Genomic DNA, 16,884 nt, shown 5'->3' with positions numbered 1-16,884 from the left:
AGTCAGTAAGAGGTAGCATGAAGGCCAGTCAGGAGAATGATTCAGAGTAATCTGGAATTTTTAGCTATTGATCTTTGACTGATGGCATTCTCTTTGCTAAGCCTGATGTCTGTTGCCCAGACCAGAAGCTGTCTGTAGTGCCTGTTGCATTCTGTTCTGCTGAAGGTACTAAATTCCAGTGATGGGCATTCAGACAAAATGGAGATATTCTTTTTCTTCCAAGTAGTATAAAATAATGGAGAAGGGCCTTAAAGAGATGGCTTTTAGGTAACAATAGCTCCAGTGAAAAATTGAAATCTCCAGAATGATCAATGACACCAGCAGTTACCAAAGATCTTAGCCTGGTACTGCTACAGTCTTAAGACTGGATACCTGTATTTAAGTAGGGTCCTGAATCTGTAATGATAATGAGCTTATAAATAGTTTGATTTTAGCTGGGTTACATCTCATGTTCATTGAGATCCATGGATGTATGTCGCTGAAGTATAAGAACTCAATTGACACAAGGGAGACTAAATATGGATTGAAAAGCTTAATGTCAGGCAACTGTGCTAATATTTTGGCCCAATCTTCTAGAAATTGATCTTTTTCTGTTTAATATTAAGAAACCACAGTGACTAAAGTAATTTTAAAATGTCTTGGCCTGGTAGCTGCAGCATCCTCCAAAAACTTAGGATCAGTACAATCAAGTGAAAAAATTGGCCAAAATTTCTTAAAGACACAGAGAGCAGGAGCAAAATCCTACTAAAAGGAAAGACAACAAAAAGACGAAGCAACAGCTTTTCCACATTTTTGGCTGTGAGGTGGCAAAACAGAAAGGACCTATTTGAGATGGATGTAAGACAAATGGTTTCAGTGTTATTCTGCTTTATTTTATATAGACAAATAAGAGAGAGAGAGAGAGTAAAGTTCCTCACCTAAGTTTGATTTTTGAAGGGTTAATCACTTGTACCTTGCTGGCTTACTGCACTAATGCTACTATTTAATATGGATTCTTTTTTGTTTCTCTTAACACTGTTCTCACCTTTTCTTAAGCAAATCTCACTCATCCTACCTCTATTTCTCAATGATATGTTTATTTTCACAGTTCTCTCAACCATCTCTTGCACAGGCAAATTCACTGACCATTTTTCAGTAACTTTTGAGACCTAAGAATGTACTTTCTTCATATGATCAGCTGGTAATTTGAAATCTAGGTCTCTTCTTCCTCTCATTTCCTGGCAGATTTTTAAATGGCTGTCATGGGAAGCCAGGCATCCCTGGGTGCTCCATACAAGACGCTGTTCTCCACTGAAGCTCAGATAACTATTGTCTTTGGGAATCTTCTTTACTGAACACCCATTATCCAGTGTTATGTGCTTACCTTGAGGTATATTTATTCAGTGTGTCATGTGAGCTTCTGCAGTGCAGATAACAGCAATTTACGGGACTTCCATCCTAAATTTCAAATAAGTCTGTCGTAATACCAGCTGCCTCATCCCTCATGCAGAAAAGAAAGGCAAAAGCAAAGAACATGAACTGATAATGTTACCATAGCTTAATAATGTTTCTTTTTTCCTCATTAAAATGGAAAGCTCTTGAAGTAGAAAAATAAAAATCTATATTATCAGGAGGAGTATTTACAGCTATAGCTTTAAAATGACCAGCTCCTCCATTACAAAGATTTTTTGGAGTTCACTGCAAGGAGGAGGCAAGAATTCTTCCCTTCTTATGTACATGGTTGCACCAATGAATTCTGTGCCGACTCTGACATATCAAACACATGGCATTTCTGGTATTCAGATATGATGAGTTATTCCTCAGATCTAGTATTTCTTTGTTAGTTTTATGGCATGTATATGTATATATTTTTAATTTAAGTATAGACCCTAAAAACCCTCTTATTTAAAGAAAGCTCTCAAATGGTCATAGGCTTAATGTCCTTCCATCCTTTTTACAGGAAAAAAAAAATGACTAAAACTTGAAGTCAGACTCTGGCATGCTTGAATACCATATGCCTGCACTATTGAGAGACTGGAACAGAGTATCTGGAGAAAGATGAGAGAGTGTGGGTGGCAATAGAAAAAACAACCACGACTGTAAGTTAGCAAGATAATATCCTTACTTTCTTCTGTGGGTCTCAAGAGTGATTAAAAAAACATTGGTGTTTTAAAAATATTGCTGAAGACTACAGTGTGACTCATAATGCTTAAGAGAATGGAATTCTTGGAAGTTTCACTGTAATGCCAGATTTTAGAATGGAGGGCAGCAGAGCTGCAGAGAAGTAACACAAGGCTATGTTGATGAAGAAAGAACATCTCTGAGGAAATGCAGGCGGGAGAGAAAGAAAGAAAAGAAACTGAGCCTGGGGAGAGATGACAAGACAATTATTTATAATGAGAACTGTTGCTTACATTGATGGGAATGTTTCACTGCTTTTTGAGATTTTATTGGCCAGCATGCCTGCCTACACAATGCTTGGTCATATGCACAGCAGGGTAAGATATGTAAACATATTGACCAATCAGTTACATGCAAGTCCGAAAGTCCATCCTAAGGCTAGCCTGAAGCTTTTCAATGATTTTTTTTTTTTTTTTTTTTTTTTTTAGTGAATTCACATTTGTGGAAAGAGCTATTTTATGTGGGAATGTATTGGCTAACAGCAAATTTTCATTGGGAAGGTTTTTCAAATCACAACAGACTGTCTGGTCAGAATAAAATAAAGAAGAATGATAATAATCTGGAAATAAATAGTAGCCTCACATTACTAAAGCATGCACCTGATTTTTTGCTTGTTACTATAACATACCTGTTTTATACCCTTAATGAGTACCTCTGCAATGAAAGTGAAAAATATTTCCCCAGCCATCCTTCACAAATGTTGATCAAAACATATTCCGCCAAAGTTCCAAGGAAATGGTTTGTGTTCATAGGCTATGACATGGTCAGGAATATGGAAATTCCAAGTTTAAATCCAGGAATGTGAGCTAGACTTTTACCAGAGCTTCCTCCTTTAAGAGAGTGTCCTAACTATCTGACAGTTCAGGAGTGGTTGGATTCTCACTATTACTTATGTGGAGAAAGAAATTCTACTGGAAGTCTAAATACTGGACTCTAAGCTCATTTATTCATTCGTTTGTTTGCTTGTTGTAAAAGATTCTTCTTATTGTCTAGTCTCTCCTACCAACTTATGTCTAGCTTGTGCATGCAGTTAAATAGAATATATTTGTTCACAAAACTGAAAATGAATGAATTTATACAAAATGAAAATGGCTTAAAGGTGGATAGTGCCGCTGACTTGTTAGAAACTTTGTATAACTTTTAAAGACTTAATGATTATTTGTCTGAAAATCCACATCTGAGAAATATGTGGTACTTTCAAAAAAAAAATTTATAGCCAGCAGTGGCACAAATATGACGCTGTTCACATAAATGATGGTCATATATCACGGTTAAATAAATAGCCTCAATGAACAATTAGTTGATATGTTCTTGGCTGAAATTTGTTCATGTAATTTGATTGATGAAGTGTGTGGATAAAGAATAGATTAACAGATCATAACCAGTTCATGAATGATTCATGAACAGGAAGAAAGACTAGAGAGCAGGGAATTTGAATAATATATATATTTTATTTAATTTGTGTAATAGGAAAATGTAGATTCTTGAGTTGGCCAAAATAGAAAATGAAACTTTTCATTCTTTGTTTTGTATATCTTTTCTGGAAAACTAAATCTAGGTATATTTAGAAATGAAACATCTTAAATGAAAAAAAAGTGGTCTATGATGAAAATATGAGCATAGATTTAAAAAAAAAATTAGTTTTAATATGTTTATGTTTTAATGAATTCTTGTTAGAATAATTTTGTAATTGTCAGATGGAAGACTTGTGGATTTTAGCCATGTTGAACTGGCAACTTGGGTGGATAAAACACTGAACCAAAAATTTATCCAGTTTTACTGGATTTACAATCTACCAATTCCTTATTTTCTCAAAGTACTGAGCTGAGAAATGTTTATCAAATACAGGATTAGTGCAACTAAGTTGTTCTCATCATCCTGTAGATTTCATAATACATGGTGAACACAACCAGACTGTTGTGATCTCAAAGTCAGCAGTAAAATCTACAATGCATAATGATGCTAGGTTCTCAAAAATACAGGATCTTGGACAGAGTGAAGAAATGCACCAAAAATTTGAGTAAACAACACCAAGACAATCTGCATCTTCTGAGTTTGTGTAGGAGATAAGTCAAATCTGGGAAACATTTTCTGATATGTCCATTAATGGATGTACAACTCATCCAACCACTTGGGAGCTAATACTGCACTTTTCTGTTCTGTGCATAAAAAATGTCATGCCAAATGACTCTGAGTGGTATCCTTAATAATGAATTTACGACCATCAGTAAGGAGCCTTCTTCGATTGTCTGCATTAAAGCAGCAGTTGATTATAATCCCAACCAGTGATGCTTTTCTTTGGCCTTATTAAAAAGAACAGCATACAAGGCAATCATACCCTTGGGTGTCTTTTGACTTGCTCAAAAGTATGGCTTAAGTGTTGATTTCTTTTCCAACAAAAACCCACCCAAATTCCATTTTACAATGATGACACATCTTTGTCTGAAAATGAATGACATGGGAATTGCAATGAATGCCCTGATTGTTCACCTGGCATTAAAAATAGCACCAGGTTCACAGAAAATACTTAGCCAGACATATCTGTCAACTGTCATGTGCTGTGCATGGGAAATAGAAAACTGGCTACCTCATTTCATCATCCTGCAGCTTGGGCCATGTCTCATGTACTTGTAGTGCAGACTGCAGTCTCTCAGAGACCCTACCTGCTAGATGGTTTCTTCCCCATCCCCTTCCCAGATTCATGAGGCACTGTCTTATGAAAGTAGCAAAAAAACCCCTTGACATTTCTGGAAGTCAGCGGGCGCATACAATACCTGGAAATATAAAATAAAGCCTGTTTTTCCTTTTTGTCAAGTCTTTTTCCTAAGGATTAGATTTATTAACAAACAAAAGATTCCCAAATGGGTTTATAGTAACACAATGTATGTAGTAAAAGACGAGGGAGATCTTTCCAGCTTCCAGCAGTGTCTGCAAGAAGTGCCAATACTTATCCCTCTGGATAGCTTCTATCCAACTTTAGGAAATAGAGATGTATTTCTATAGTACACACCAATATGTTTCGATTCTACCCGTAAATCACTTCAGAGTTTCTTCAACCCTCTCTTGTGTTTATGAGAGTGGGTCTGAAATACAGTCAATAAAAATACAGAAAGTGAGATCAATGACATTTTTTCCTTGATCTGTTCTTTTTTCTTCTGTTCTTTTCCTACTAATAGATAATTTCTGGAAATATTTTGGCTTAGTGAATAAAGTGAAGACATCTCGTGGGCATAGAAGAAGTCTTGCGGGTTAGTTCTGAGGGATGGTTCCAAGCTTTACAAATACCGTAACCACTGACTTTGTTTGATGTTATGGTAGATTATTCATTATCTGAGATACATCAATCAGCTAAACACTAAGAAAAAAATCATAGATCTATGAACATCAAAAAATCAGAGTTTAGCATAATCAGTGCAGTGGTATGCATTCTAGAGAAAGGAATATGCAGTTAAAAGAAAAAAATAAAGACAGAGGAAACAAGACTGCTGAGTTCTATCTCATACTTTGTATTTCTCCAGAACAGTTCATGATTCATTGACATACGTGCAATGGTTGTGTTCCATTTAGAGTGAAAAGAAATGGAAATTAACTTGGTAACTTGCTTAAATTTTTGTACAATTATCACTTTTTGAAATAAATATTTAATTCTATAAAATGCACAGCCCCCTGCCTCTCCCTTTCCAATGTTCCAAAAACACTTTGGACTAATTTTGATCTCTGTTTGCAATTGTATGCATATGTCTGAAGCATTAGTAGCACAGTATGTTCTCTACGTCCATGTGCTACAAATCCAGTTGACAACAGCTTTACGTCCTATTCTTTCCTGATTGTCCTTCATCACAAATGGTACGGGATCAAGAAACTAAACAACATTTTTTTCTTGCTTTGAATTGTGCAACTTCCAGAATTTCTTCAACCTGATTCCACAGTTTTTATAAGGGTCACTTCCCTTATAGCAATTTTAAAATTGATAATATGTACCTCTAAATTTTCATGTAATAAAATGTCAGTTTTCATAAATGTATGTTTTAAAATGTATCCTTAGTTTACGTAATGATTTTTGTTCTTAGGAATTAATTCCACTGTCAGATCTTCAGCACTAATTTTATCTTCAGCATGATCATGTTTGTGAAGTTAAATGAGCTCTGAGAAAGCTCTGAAAGATGTTTCAATATGAAATTTTTCCACATTTAGGATACCTGAGATTCCGTGCTGTGGGAACTAGTTTAAACTCCGCAGTGTGGCACATCATTTGAATTGTGCCTGATAACTTGAAAGTGATTGAATCAGTATACTCAATTTAGAGTTTTGGCTACTGCAAGAAATTTATGTCCTGACTGACTCTTAAAAAAAAATTTAAAAAAAATCTGGAGGCACCAAGGCAATAGGAATGTGACTCTAAAAATGCCTCCCAGGGTGCCTTAGAGTGGATGTAATAGTCTGGTGAAAGACAGACTGCTCCAGCACTAGTTGCTGTCTAAGCCAAAGAAAGTGAGAGGCAGAAGACAAACAAAAGAGACAGAAAGCTTTGTCATGGTCCTTACCCTTATTTCTAGGAGATTTGGTAAAATTTAAATCTGTTTATAGATTAGAGTAGTGCACATTATTCTATAATTGATTAAGGGAATCCCCTTCTGCCAGTGGCCATGTGCCCAATTCATCTGTGAACGTCTCTGGTAAGAACTGCAGCAATTTGCTGTTGTCTTTGTTGGGCACTCAGGGTATACCTCTGTGCCAGGATATTTCCGGGCACTTGGAGAATGATGTGTTGGAGGCTGAGCTACCTCGCCCCATCTGGCCACATCCTAAAGGTCCTTTCAAGATGGGAGGATATTTATTGAAAGGAAATAGAAGCAAATGCTTCCTCCTTGAAGGTGTAGGTTTTCATTTATAATTCCCTTTCAAGGAATAAACAAGAGAGGAAGTCAGAGAGCTGCTATTAACTTGGAAAAGAAAGAGGAAACAAAGATAGGCCTGAACTTCTCTGTCTGATGGGCTCAGGAACTCCATGGACCAGACTGTGGGGTCCTTAATCTTGTGAACATAATGTTGTACATTCTGACCCCGAGAAGTATTATATAAAACATATTAGCTGAAGTATTTTAACCTTGTCTTGGTATTCTCACATTACTGAAGTATGAAGTAATGTGAAAGTACTGAATAATGCTCACTGTTCTAGTTAGGATGTTTTTGGCCATTGATTGTTAGTGCATTTGCCACTGTAAACCACTTCCAAAATCTCTGAAGTGGCAGGTGGAAGGCCAAAGACAAGAAATACTTGGAGTAATCAATTAAGCGGAGGTCAGAAATGAACCCCTTTTCAAGAGGCATCATCAAGAATTAGTCTGAAAGGAGAAATTTGCAAAGAAGGACGCAGGTGCCAAATTCCTTTTGGCAGCTGGATGCTTAAAAGCATTTAACACTGAAAGATACCTGATTTAAATCCCAAGACACTGAGAGGATGTGCCTTAACGCATGCGAGGAGCACATATCGATGGGGTGCACAGCTCTCACGCTGTAGGGAGGGTGCAGGATGGTGAGGAAACATGCTGACATTCCCAAGTGCTGGCAGGATTTAAGACACTGGCACTCTCAGTGAGGAGGAACTTGAGAATGATTTTTGAGCTCTATTTTCAAACAGCTGTCTTGTCTTCCGCAGCATGCTGTAGAAAAACAGCGGTTTTGAACCATTAGAAAAGCAAAGGAAGTGCAATAGCCCAGATTTTGATCATAATTACACCCAGGTGGTTCTGAAGTGACTACACCCGTGTCATTGAAGTTACACCAGTGCAAAACTTGCGAGAGAAATGAATCAAGCCCTTTGTTTTCTTGCATTTGTGTACCAAAAGAGCACTCTAACAGCTCTTAGTAAATAATAAATTAATAATGACATGATGATCTCCCTTGTGACTGGAAGAAGTACAGAAAAATTAGTGTCAGAGTAAGAATTTGCTTGCAAGATTCTTTGAATGTGTCATTTCTAGATTTATATCAGATATATGATGTTTTGCTGGACTGATTTTAATTTCATCCAGTTTACTTCAAACATCAGACACATCAAATTTAGTCAATTAGTGTGCGGTGAACAATACAAAACCAAGAACATACAGTTTATGGGTCAGAGGAGTAAGATCTCTGGTCTGTTCATCATTGAACACCTTTAAATCGCCAGCAAAAAAAAAAAAAGTAGTAATGAAAACAACTAATGAAAAAAAAGCCACAAAAACAAGTGCTTTTGCTGCCTGTCTGTTGTAAAGCAAATAATACTTTAGTGTTTGGTTTCACTTGTATTTCCCCATTTGTGCCTCAGAATGCACCAGACTGCAATGTTACATCACATTTCAATGACTGGAACCATGTCCTGAGATCCCCCTCCGACCACACGACGACTTCCTTCTTGCTGTTCCCCTCCCAGCTTGAGGACTGCATGCGATTATGCTGAGGACATAATTCAATTAATTATTGACAGAACACGTAATCACCACTTAGATCTCTCTCTCTGATAAATCTCTTCCCTGCTCTCTGACTTCTGTTTGTCAGGCGCTTGGGGGGGTGGAGGGGTGGAAAGGCAATAAAAATGTGTTTTAAAGATACGATATTTCCCAATACTCTGTATCAGCTGGAGAGGCTTCTGACACCCCGGGCTTTTTAGATGTAGAGCATATTGTTCCAATCTGTGCTAAACAAGTACCCCCGAGGAAGCTCACTGGGATGGAGGCTCATGATTCATTTTAAATAGAAGGCATAATAGGAGCAGATAACTTTGATTTGTGCAGAGGAGAAGTGTGATCTCTTTCAGGGGTTTTGGGCTTTCACTGCATTTTCTTCTTCTAATGCTGATTAAAGACAAAGTGATAAATAAGAGCTCTGTGTTCGGTTTAAAGGAGGCATGTAGCTTTAGAGAGCTGACTTATTGAGAAACACGACAAACAAACAAACAAAAACCCCTGACCTCCGATACCCTTTGACCAAAATCCGCTAGTAGCAGAAAGTGAAGACGAGAGTTTCTTTCACTAGTAGAAAGAACCCAGGCAAGGACAGTGACCTCTTCTTTCCGTATGACTGGAAAATGTCCCGGGGGCTGGACCGGGTGGGGACGTACCGGGGGGTCAGCCGCAACTCGGGGTCCTACCCAAATCATGCCAAAAGCAGGCACGGAAAGGCGAGAGCGAGGTGACAAAAGCAAAGAAGGGCTTTATTATAAACCGAGGAGAAAAAGCTGTGGAGAAAAAAAGGCTGTTGCCAGCCTTGTGCCCGGACTGGAGGAGACAGCCCCGGGTTTTGCGTGGGTCCCCACGGGCACCTGCCCCAAAGGATGGCTGTGGGGTGGCGAAAGGGGACCGGGGCACGGTGGCACCGGGGGGGTGGCGGGGAGAAGCAGCGGCCCCGTGGCTGGCGGAGCTCCCCAGGACCTCCACCTGCTGCCCTGGGCTCCTCCGGTCTCCTCCGGTGCCTTTCGCATCGCCCCAACCGACTTGGGTTCCTCCCGCGGCAGGAAGCCCGTGTGAAGGCGGCGGAGCGGCTCCATCCTTATGTAAGAGGCAGCCGAGATTGTGCCGCGCCGGGCAGATGCTTGCAAAGCCGGGGCTGGCGAAAAGAGCTGGCCCGGTCCCTCGTGGGGCCGGAGGAGGGGAACTGGGGCACCCCCGCCGCAAGGTGCCGCCCAGCCCGGCCGCTGGGAGCCGCTCGGCCACCGATGCCTCCCCCCCGACCCCGGGGTGCGGAGCCCGCAGGGATGAGCCCCTGGAGGAGCGGAGCCGGGGTGCCGCTGATGCTGCCCCGCAGCTGGGGATGCTCCCGAGGCTTCCCCTGGGCTCCGGGGCACCGGAGAGGGCGCGGGGCTCGGCGTCGGGGAGGCTGAGAGGCGTGCCGTCGGGGCTCGACGGGAATCATTGTCCTAAAAGGTCCAGGGGGACTCGTGGGTCCCTTGGGGGCCTCTCGGCCCCCGCCTCTCCAACGCGGGCTGCGAGCCCCCTGCCGAAGCTCGCTGGGGAGGAAAGCCCCGCCGGGGCCGCCCCGTCGTGCCACTGCCCTAAGGCACAACGGGAGGTGCCTGGCGGCTCCCGGGCGGCCTCGGCGGGGCTCTCAGGATGCTCTCCGCGCTCGCCATCACCTGGAGGCCAACTCCGGCTGCCCCCCGCTGCCTCTCCCTCTGGAAGCGCGGCCCCAGGGGGGCCAAGCCCCCAGCCCCTCTGCCCGAGCCCCTCAGGGCCGGTCCCGCCTGGCCGCAGGTGCGGTCGCGCTCGCTCCCAACCAGGGGGGAGGCACCGGCACCTCGGAGCCGCCTGCGCACTCGCGACGGGGCGTCCTCGACGGGGCGGCTCACCCTGCTGGGGCGGCTTTCCCCCTCCGGAGTTTTGGCCGAGGTTCACCTCTGCACCTTCGCTCTCCCTGGGCGCAACCCTGCGGGGCGGCTCAGAGGGGTGAGAGTGGGAGCGCGCAGTCCCCCGGGGGTGGGTTTTAGGGCCAGCGTTGTTCCCCCTCCCGCGGGAGCCCCGGAGGTGTGTTTTTCCCCTGGGGACCCTCATCGCCCCCCTTCTCCTTCGGGTCTTGCCGCAGCCCTGCTCGCCACCCCCAGCTGCGCATCCTCTCCCTCCTGCCGCTTCGACTTCCCCTCCTCAGCCGCGAAGAGGACGCTACAAGGTAGGCAAAAGGGAAAGTGAATGTGGCGCTCTGGAGCGAGATAGAGAGAGACGGGCAAGGTTAGACGTGTATTTACTCAACCTTTATTATTTAAAAAAATTCATAAAAAAAAAGGTGAACGAACGTCTTACAAAACCCCCCCATAAATAGGACATTCCGTTCAGCTCTGGCTATTGGCAGTTCTAGCATTTGACAACATCAGACACGATTTCCTGGCATTAGAGAAACCCATTTCAAAATCGGTCATCACAAAGAAATACTAGAAATCCCAGTTAGCACTTGCTAGGCAGCACGGAGCACTTGTACACAACTTTTCAGACACACACCCGCGCACACACGCAGCTGGGAACAGATCCCGAAGGAAGAGAGCCTCCTTAAAAATTAGTAAACGCTTCTCCAAATAAAAGAAAAAAAAAAAAGAAGAGTTATTTACAAAACGCACATGGAAATACAGTATCGACAGAGCGTGGCTGGCAAATCAACATGATTTGAATAGAGAAAGGACTATGGCACATCTTGCTCGAAAGCTCGCACGGCAGCCTCCTTCGAGTGTCCCCGGGGAAGAGGGCTCCTGCCATCCGCGTCGCGGTGCCTTCTCCCTCGCCACCTCTCCTCCCGCCCTCCCCTCCCCTCTTCGCCTCTGCGCCTTTTGCCAGGTCCTTTTTACACTTGGATGACCACCGTGCTGGGGCTCTGGAGCCGGGTTTTGTATTGGTCTAGCCAGCTCCTCAGCTCCGAGATCTTGTAGCCCTCTGGTCCTCTGCCTCCCTGGTACATCACCTTCTCCTCCTGGATGATGTAGAGCCTCTCGAAGTAGGCACCGTAGGCGGCGCTGGAAGCATTGTCCATGGTGTCCACGGCCAGGGGGCAATCGGGCGCCCCTTCCCTCATCAGCTGAGCTGCCCGCAGCCTGTCCTGGAGGCACTGGTGCTTGGGGATGTTGTAGGCTGCGTCCGAGCTGACCCAGCCGTCGGAGGGGTGTGCTTCTTCGATGTACACCAGCAGGAAGTCGGCAATGTCCACGAAGTGCGCGGCCAGGCGCTGGAAGGACCGGAGGCGGGCCATGAACGGGGGTCAGGTGCAGCTGCCGAAGTTGAGGATGAGGGGTCTCTTGCCGCGGGCGAAGTCCAGGATGCGGAGCCTCTTCTGCCCGTCCAGCTGGATCACCTCGGGGTTGGGGGCCAAGGAGCCCACGTGCGCCGACTTGAAGAAGTCCAGCTTCTGCCCGTGCCACACGGCTTTCAGCGACTCCAGCGTGAACATGCGGTTGGAGTCGGACACGCAGACTGGGGGGTCGTCGGGGGGCGGCCCCTCGCTGGCTCTGGCCACCTCCTCCGCCGTGGGCATCAGCAGCATCTTCTTCCTAATGCACAGAAAATCCAGGAGCCAGAGCATCACGGCGGTGAGCAGGAAGCGGGGGAAGAGGAGGATGCAGGCGGCCGCCTGGGTGAGCAGCTGCAAGGTGTGAACGCCGAGGGAGTGGAGCATCGCCGCGGCTGGTGTTGCGGGGCGCCGGCTGCCCGGGGGCCCCCACGTACCCTGCTTGCCGGGGTCTGCGCGGCACGGCTGAGATCCCGCTTCTCTTTAAGCCCATTTTATAGTCAGGGATTTAAATGAAAAGTGACTCCACCTCCGGCCAGAACCCGCCCCTCTGGAACTTGAGCCTGGGGATTACCTACCCCTCCACTCTAATGACCTAAAAATACACAGACAAAGGGGGAGAGAGCCCCGGCGGGAGCTGCGAGGGGACGTGCAGCCGAGCAGGGAGCAGCCGCTATCAGGCCCCAGCAGAGAGTCCGCGATAGGGCACGGCCGGGGTCCCCGGCCGCAGATAGCGGCGGCCGCTCGCTGCCAGCCCCGCCAGGGACAATGCAACAGGCGCAGCCCGGGCCATCCCCCCGCCCCGACAGCGGGATCGGGGCCGCTCAGGAGCGGGGCCGAGGCAGCGCCGTCCTGGCGGCGCCCGCAGGTGACAGGGACGGGCCGCCCGCTCCGCGCCGCGTCCCTCCCCGCTCCTCAGCCCCTGGCCCTGGCCCGGGCACAGTCGTAACCGGGCACAGCCACACGCGGGCACGGCCACAAGCGGGCACAACCACAACCGGGCACCGGGGACACCGGGGCTCGAACCCGCGGCCCCGCCCGCGTCCTCCCGCGGCGGGGCGGGACGGGACGGGACGGGACGGGACGGACGGGGCGCACGGGACGGGACGGGACGGGGCGGGCGGCGGGCGCTGCCCCGGCCCCGCGGCGGAGCTCGGGGGGTGCCAGGTGGGCTCCGGCCGGCGGGCGCTGCCCCGCGGCGGAGGAGGGGCGGGCGGCGGGCGGCGCTGCGGCCGCTAAGGGGAGCTGTTGCCCGAGAAGCGGCGGCGGCCGTGCCGGTGCTGGTGGCGGCGGAGGGGGGGAACCGCCGGGCCCTGCCGCCCCCTCCCCCCCGGCCCCCGGGTGTCCGCTGCCCGGCGGGGCCGGCCGGGTGTGAAGGCGGGGCCGGGCCGTGCCGCGGGGAGGCCGTCGGGAGAGCTCGACGGCGGCCTGGATGGGGCCGGAGTAGCGTTCCCGGGGCTGCACTCCCGTCCCGTCCCGTCCCGTCCCGTCCTCTGGGCTTGTCCCCCGGAACCCCTCCCGTCGGCAGTAGGGACAGCTGAGCATGGCCCCCACTACGTCGCCCACTGCACCCAGGTGAGCTGGAAGCCTCGATGCCCCCCTGCAGCGACCCAGGAGGAGGCAGCAGTATTGTGTTGTGTTGTCCTGTGAAGTAGAAATCCCAGCCCCTCGCGTCATGGGCCTAGTGAAGTCCTCATGCAGAGGGGTGGCGAGGCACGTCGTGGGCAACGTCAGGTGGACCCGTGTGTCCTGTCCACGGAGCTGACACATGAATGCCAGTTTTAGGGTTGAGGGCTGTGTTACTGGCTGTTAAATACTTGCAGTACGCAGACGCGAGCACAGACTAGCTGCCTCCAGCCTTCTCCCGGGCAGGAGGAATTTATAGCCCATAAATTCCTTCTTGCTGGGCTAGATGGAGATCTGTACTAGAGGTATGTGGCTTAAATCTAGTTTGGTGTCTAGACACAATCCTAGGCAAAAACCGACGTTTCTGTTCACAGCCTTGCCACTCCATTGATGCAGGGTTCCCAGCTTGTGGCATGAACATCATTTCCTCACCAGCTTCTTCAGAAAGGGCTGTTAGGGTTGCCCAAAAAGTCCAGTGCTGCCCTCTGCTATGCAGGTGTGACTCAGGCATCCAGAAACTGCTGTAGCAGTGCGCACAGGTGCCTGCTGCCTGGACCCTGGGGATGCACAACCAAAACATGCAATGTGCATATCAGAGCCCTGTTTCTGCATGTGGTCAATGCCAGGTATCTGGCTACAGATTCCTAGTGACTCACAGGACCTGCAACCTGCCCCGGGTGCAGCGAGCACTTCTTCAGACGTGGCTGTGCACGTCTCTGCGCCTCCCATCTGACATCTGCAAAATGGAAAAACTAATGCTGAGCCTCCTCCTGGGAGTCCAGGCGGCTTACTTCATTTTTTATGTAACTTATTATGAGAACCCTGAATAAAAGGCACAATTAAAATCTCGTTTTATTTTTTTTTTCTATATCTGGTTCAAAACAGACTCTTTTTGAACAATCTAAGTAGGCACTTGGGTTGCAGCCCCCCATGGATCATGGATCAGCTGGTGTCAACAGCGAGTAGAGTGAATTCAGTGTTGTAGTATCTGAATGGAAATATATGCTCTGGTCCTCATAATGACACGTTCATACACTAGCTTGACTAATAACTTTTTTGGCATTCTGTAGTGCTCAGTCCAGGGAAAATTACTGAGTAGATATTTACTATATTGTCAAACTTATTTTGAACTCTTCATGTGGGCCTCTCACCACCTCTCTGTGCAGTTATGCAATCTTGAAAACCACAAATTAAAGCCTCTAAACAGATGCAATAACAAATTGTGGTAGCTCTGAAGAAACCCCCAGGAAAAAAAATTGATCTCTAAAAGCGACCTCTTCAAACTATGCTGACAGACAAAAGCCTGAGTAAACAGATGGCTTTGCAACCCTGAATATCAACAAACTTTGCTCTACCAGATCAGTGAGAGATATTCTGAAGTAAAAAAAAAAAAAAAGTATTTGGTCTTATATAGCGTATTTGTAGCTGAATAGGGACTTTGGAAGTGCGTTTTTCCCTAATCCCTGGAATAAACTTTGTTTTATTTTTATAGCTTGAAGGAAACTATTGAATTGGGGTTTCCTATTCAGCTGTGGATAGGGCAGAGAACTGAAGCACTTTGCTACAATGACCCACCGTTACCCTTCCCTACCATAGGAAAATTCAAGTATAACCTGAGGCTGCTGTTTCCTAACGAAGCGGTGGCTCTGCATGGCTCTGCAAGTCATGCACTGCTGCATTCAGTCTAAGTACAGCATTCATTTGTATTTACACAAAACTCTGTGGGAAAGGGTGAAATTCTGTCTTTGGTTTTAGGGAGGTTTGATGTGATGTGTTACTGCCATTCGTGTGTCTATGTTGTGCTGGATATTTTTCAAAATCATGCCCCAATAAGCCCTCCATATATTTCACAAGGGCAGTACCTTCCTCTGGGATGTTGGGCTATTTTTAGGTACCTGAAGGTAACGGGTGATTCTAGGAATCCCTATTGCTGCTACTAATGCTGTGGGAACTTGTGTCTTCCTGCACGTTCATAGCATATAGTCTAAAATATGAGATTTACAGTGGCACATCTGGTTATGGGTGGTTTTTACTCTTCTGCATGTGGTCTGTGGTTCATCAGCCAGTAACCTTATGCATATAGAAGTTTGTGTGTGTGTGTCTGCATGCGTGCACTTGCAGGGTTCACATTATTTGACTTTTGGAGAACTTTATAGTTGTAGTTTTTCTTGATTTGATAAATGTAACTTGTAACTCTTTAAAAGTTCTTTTATAAACAGGAGCTACAAAACAAATTCAGCAACTTATAAAAACAAAACCTCAAAAAGCTGAAATTAAAAACATTAAAAACAAGCTTTGATGTAGAGGATGTGTTGAAATGGTATATTTACATGTTTATTTTCTGTTTTATAATTTCCTGGGCAAAGGCACGCAATGCTTTCTGACAGGAAACAAAATATATTTTGGAAGAATTCCACCTCTCATGTCAGCTAGGCTACATGTCATTAGCGTGTTAGAAGTGAGCTTTATGAGAGGGAGATGAAAAAGCCTCCATTGCAGTTTGGATTGGGCCTTGAAATAAGAGCTGAGCAATTTCACCTCGTGTAAACGGCCACCCATTTCCAGCAGCTGTGGAGAGGTGCAGCAGCGCAGCGGTAGTTTGCTGTCTGGTATCTGTAAGAACTGGGTAAATGCTAAATCCAAGGTGGCTAAACTCCATTTGCACTTGTTTGCCCTTAGCGAGGCCTCTGCAAAGAAGTTACTGGAAGGCTGGAGTCTGCACATGGGTCTGGATCTCTTTGGACCTACATCCCTTGTAACCTTTCATCACTTTTAGATGACACATGTTTTAATTCTGCTCCTTTTTTTTAATATATACATGACTCAAGAAAAAAACATGCAAAGTCAAGGAGCCAGCCAATACTTTGAGTAGCTTAGAGAATTGAAAGAAATTAAGTGCTGCACTGCAGACCGGTGTGTAAAATCACTAGCAGAGCCATGGGCTTTGATTCCCCACCCCAGCATTTTCACCTTTGAATACATGACAAGTATGACATATATGACAAAGAGGTTCCCTTCACTGAAGCTTATTAATGTTTTTCTTTTCCCCACTTCTTGCTCATTTTGGGTTGAACTGGGATAGAATTGTTTATTTTGGAGGGAGGACTGATTCCAGAACTATAGGTCTTGTAGTGCAACACTCAGCTCCCACCCCAAGTGGAAACCAACATTTTCTTGAGCCTGTGAGCCACCTGCCAAAGCTCTGCAGCACTGACTTAGTAGCAGTCCCCTGATGTGCTGATGGGTTTCTGCACATGTTTCTACACCATTAGTGCCCCTGTTGTGCCAGCAGCCTATCAGGCTGTGATAGAAACCAGATAACTGGAAGGATCTGGATGAGAGTGAGAGAGTGAG

General features: G+C 46.0%; 1 protein-coding gene across 1 annotated transcript; it reads right to left on the bottom strand.

The window, feature by feature from the left end:
• Nucleotides 1-11,466: 11,466 nt before the first annotated feature.
• Nucleotides 11,467-12,291, bottom strand: DIO3 (iodothyronine deiodinase 3; the record flags this gene model as incomplete). The annotated part of the gene is made up of 1 exon (XM_084288253.1): nucleotides 11,467-12,291. One exon carries the CDS (start codon nucleotides 12,289-12,291, stop codon nucleotides 11,467-11,469), a length of 825 nt encoding a protein of 274 aa, XP_084144379.1.
• Nucleotides 12,292-16,884: the final 4,593 nt, after the last annotated feature.

This window comes from Netta rufina (genome assembly GCF_964035555.1).
Source record: "Netta rufina genome assembly, chromosome: 5".
Taxonomy (NCBI): Eukaryota; Metazoa; Chordata; class Aves; order Anseriformes; family Anatidae; genus Netta; species Netta rufina.
This window is presented reverse-complemented; position numbering and strand designations above follow the sequence as displayed.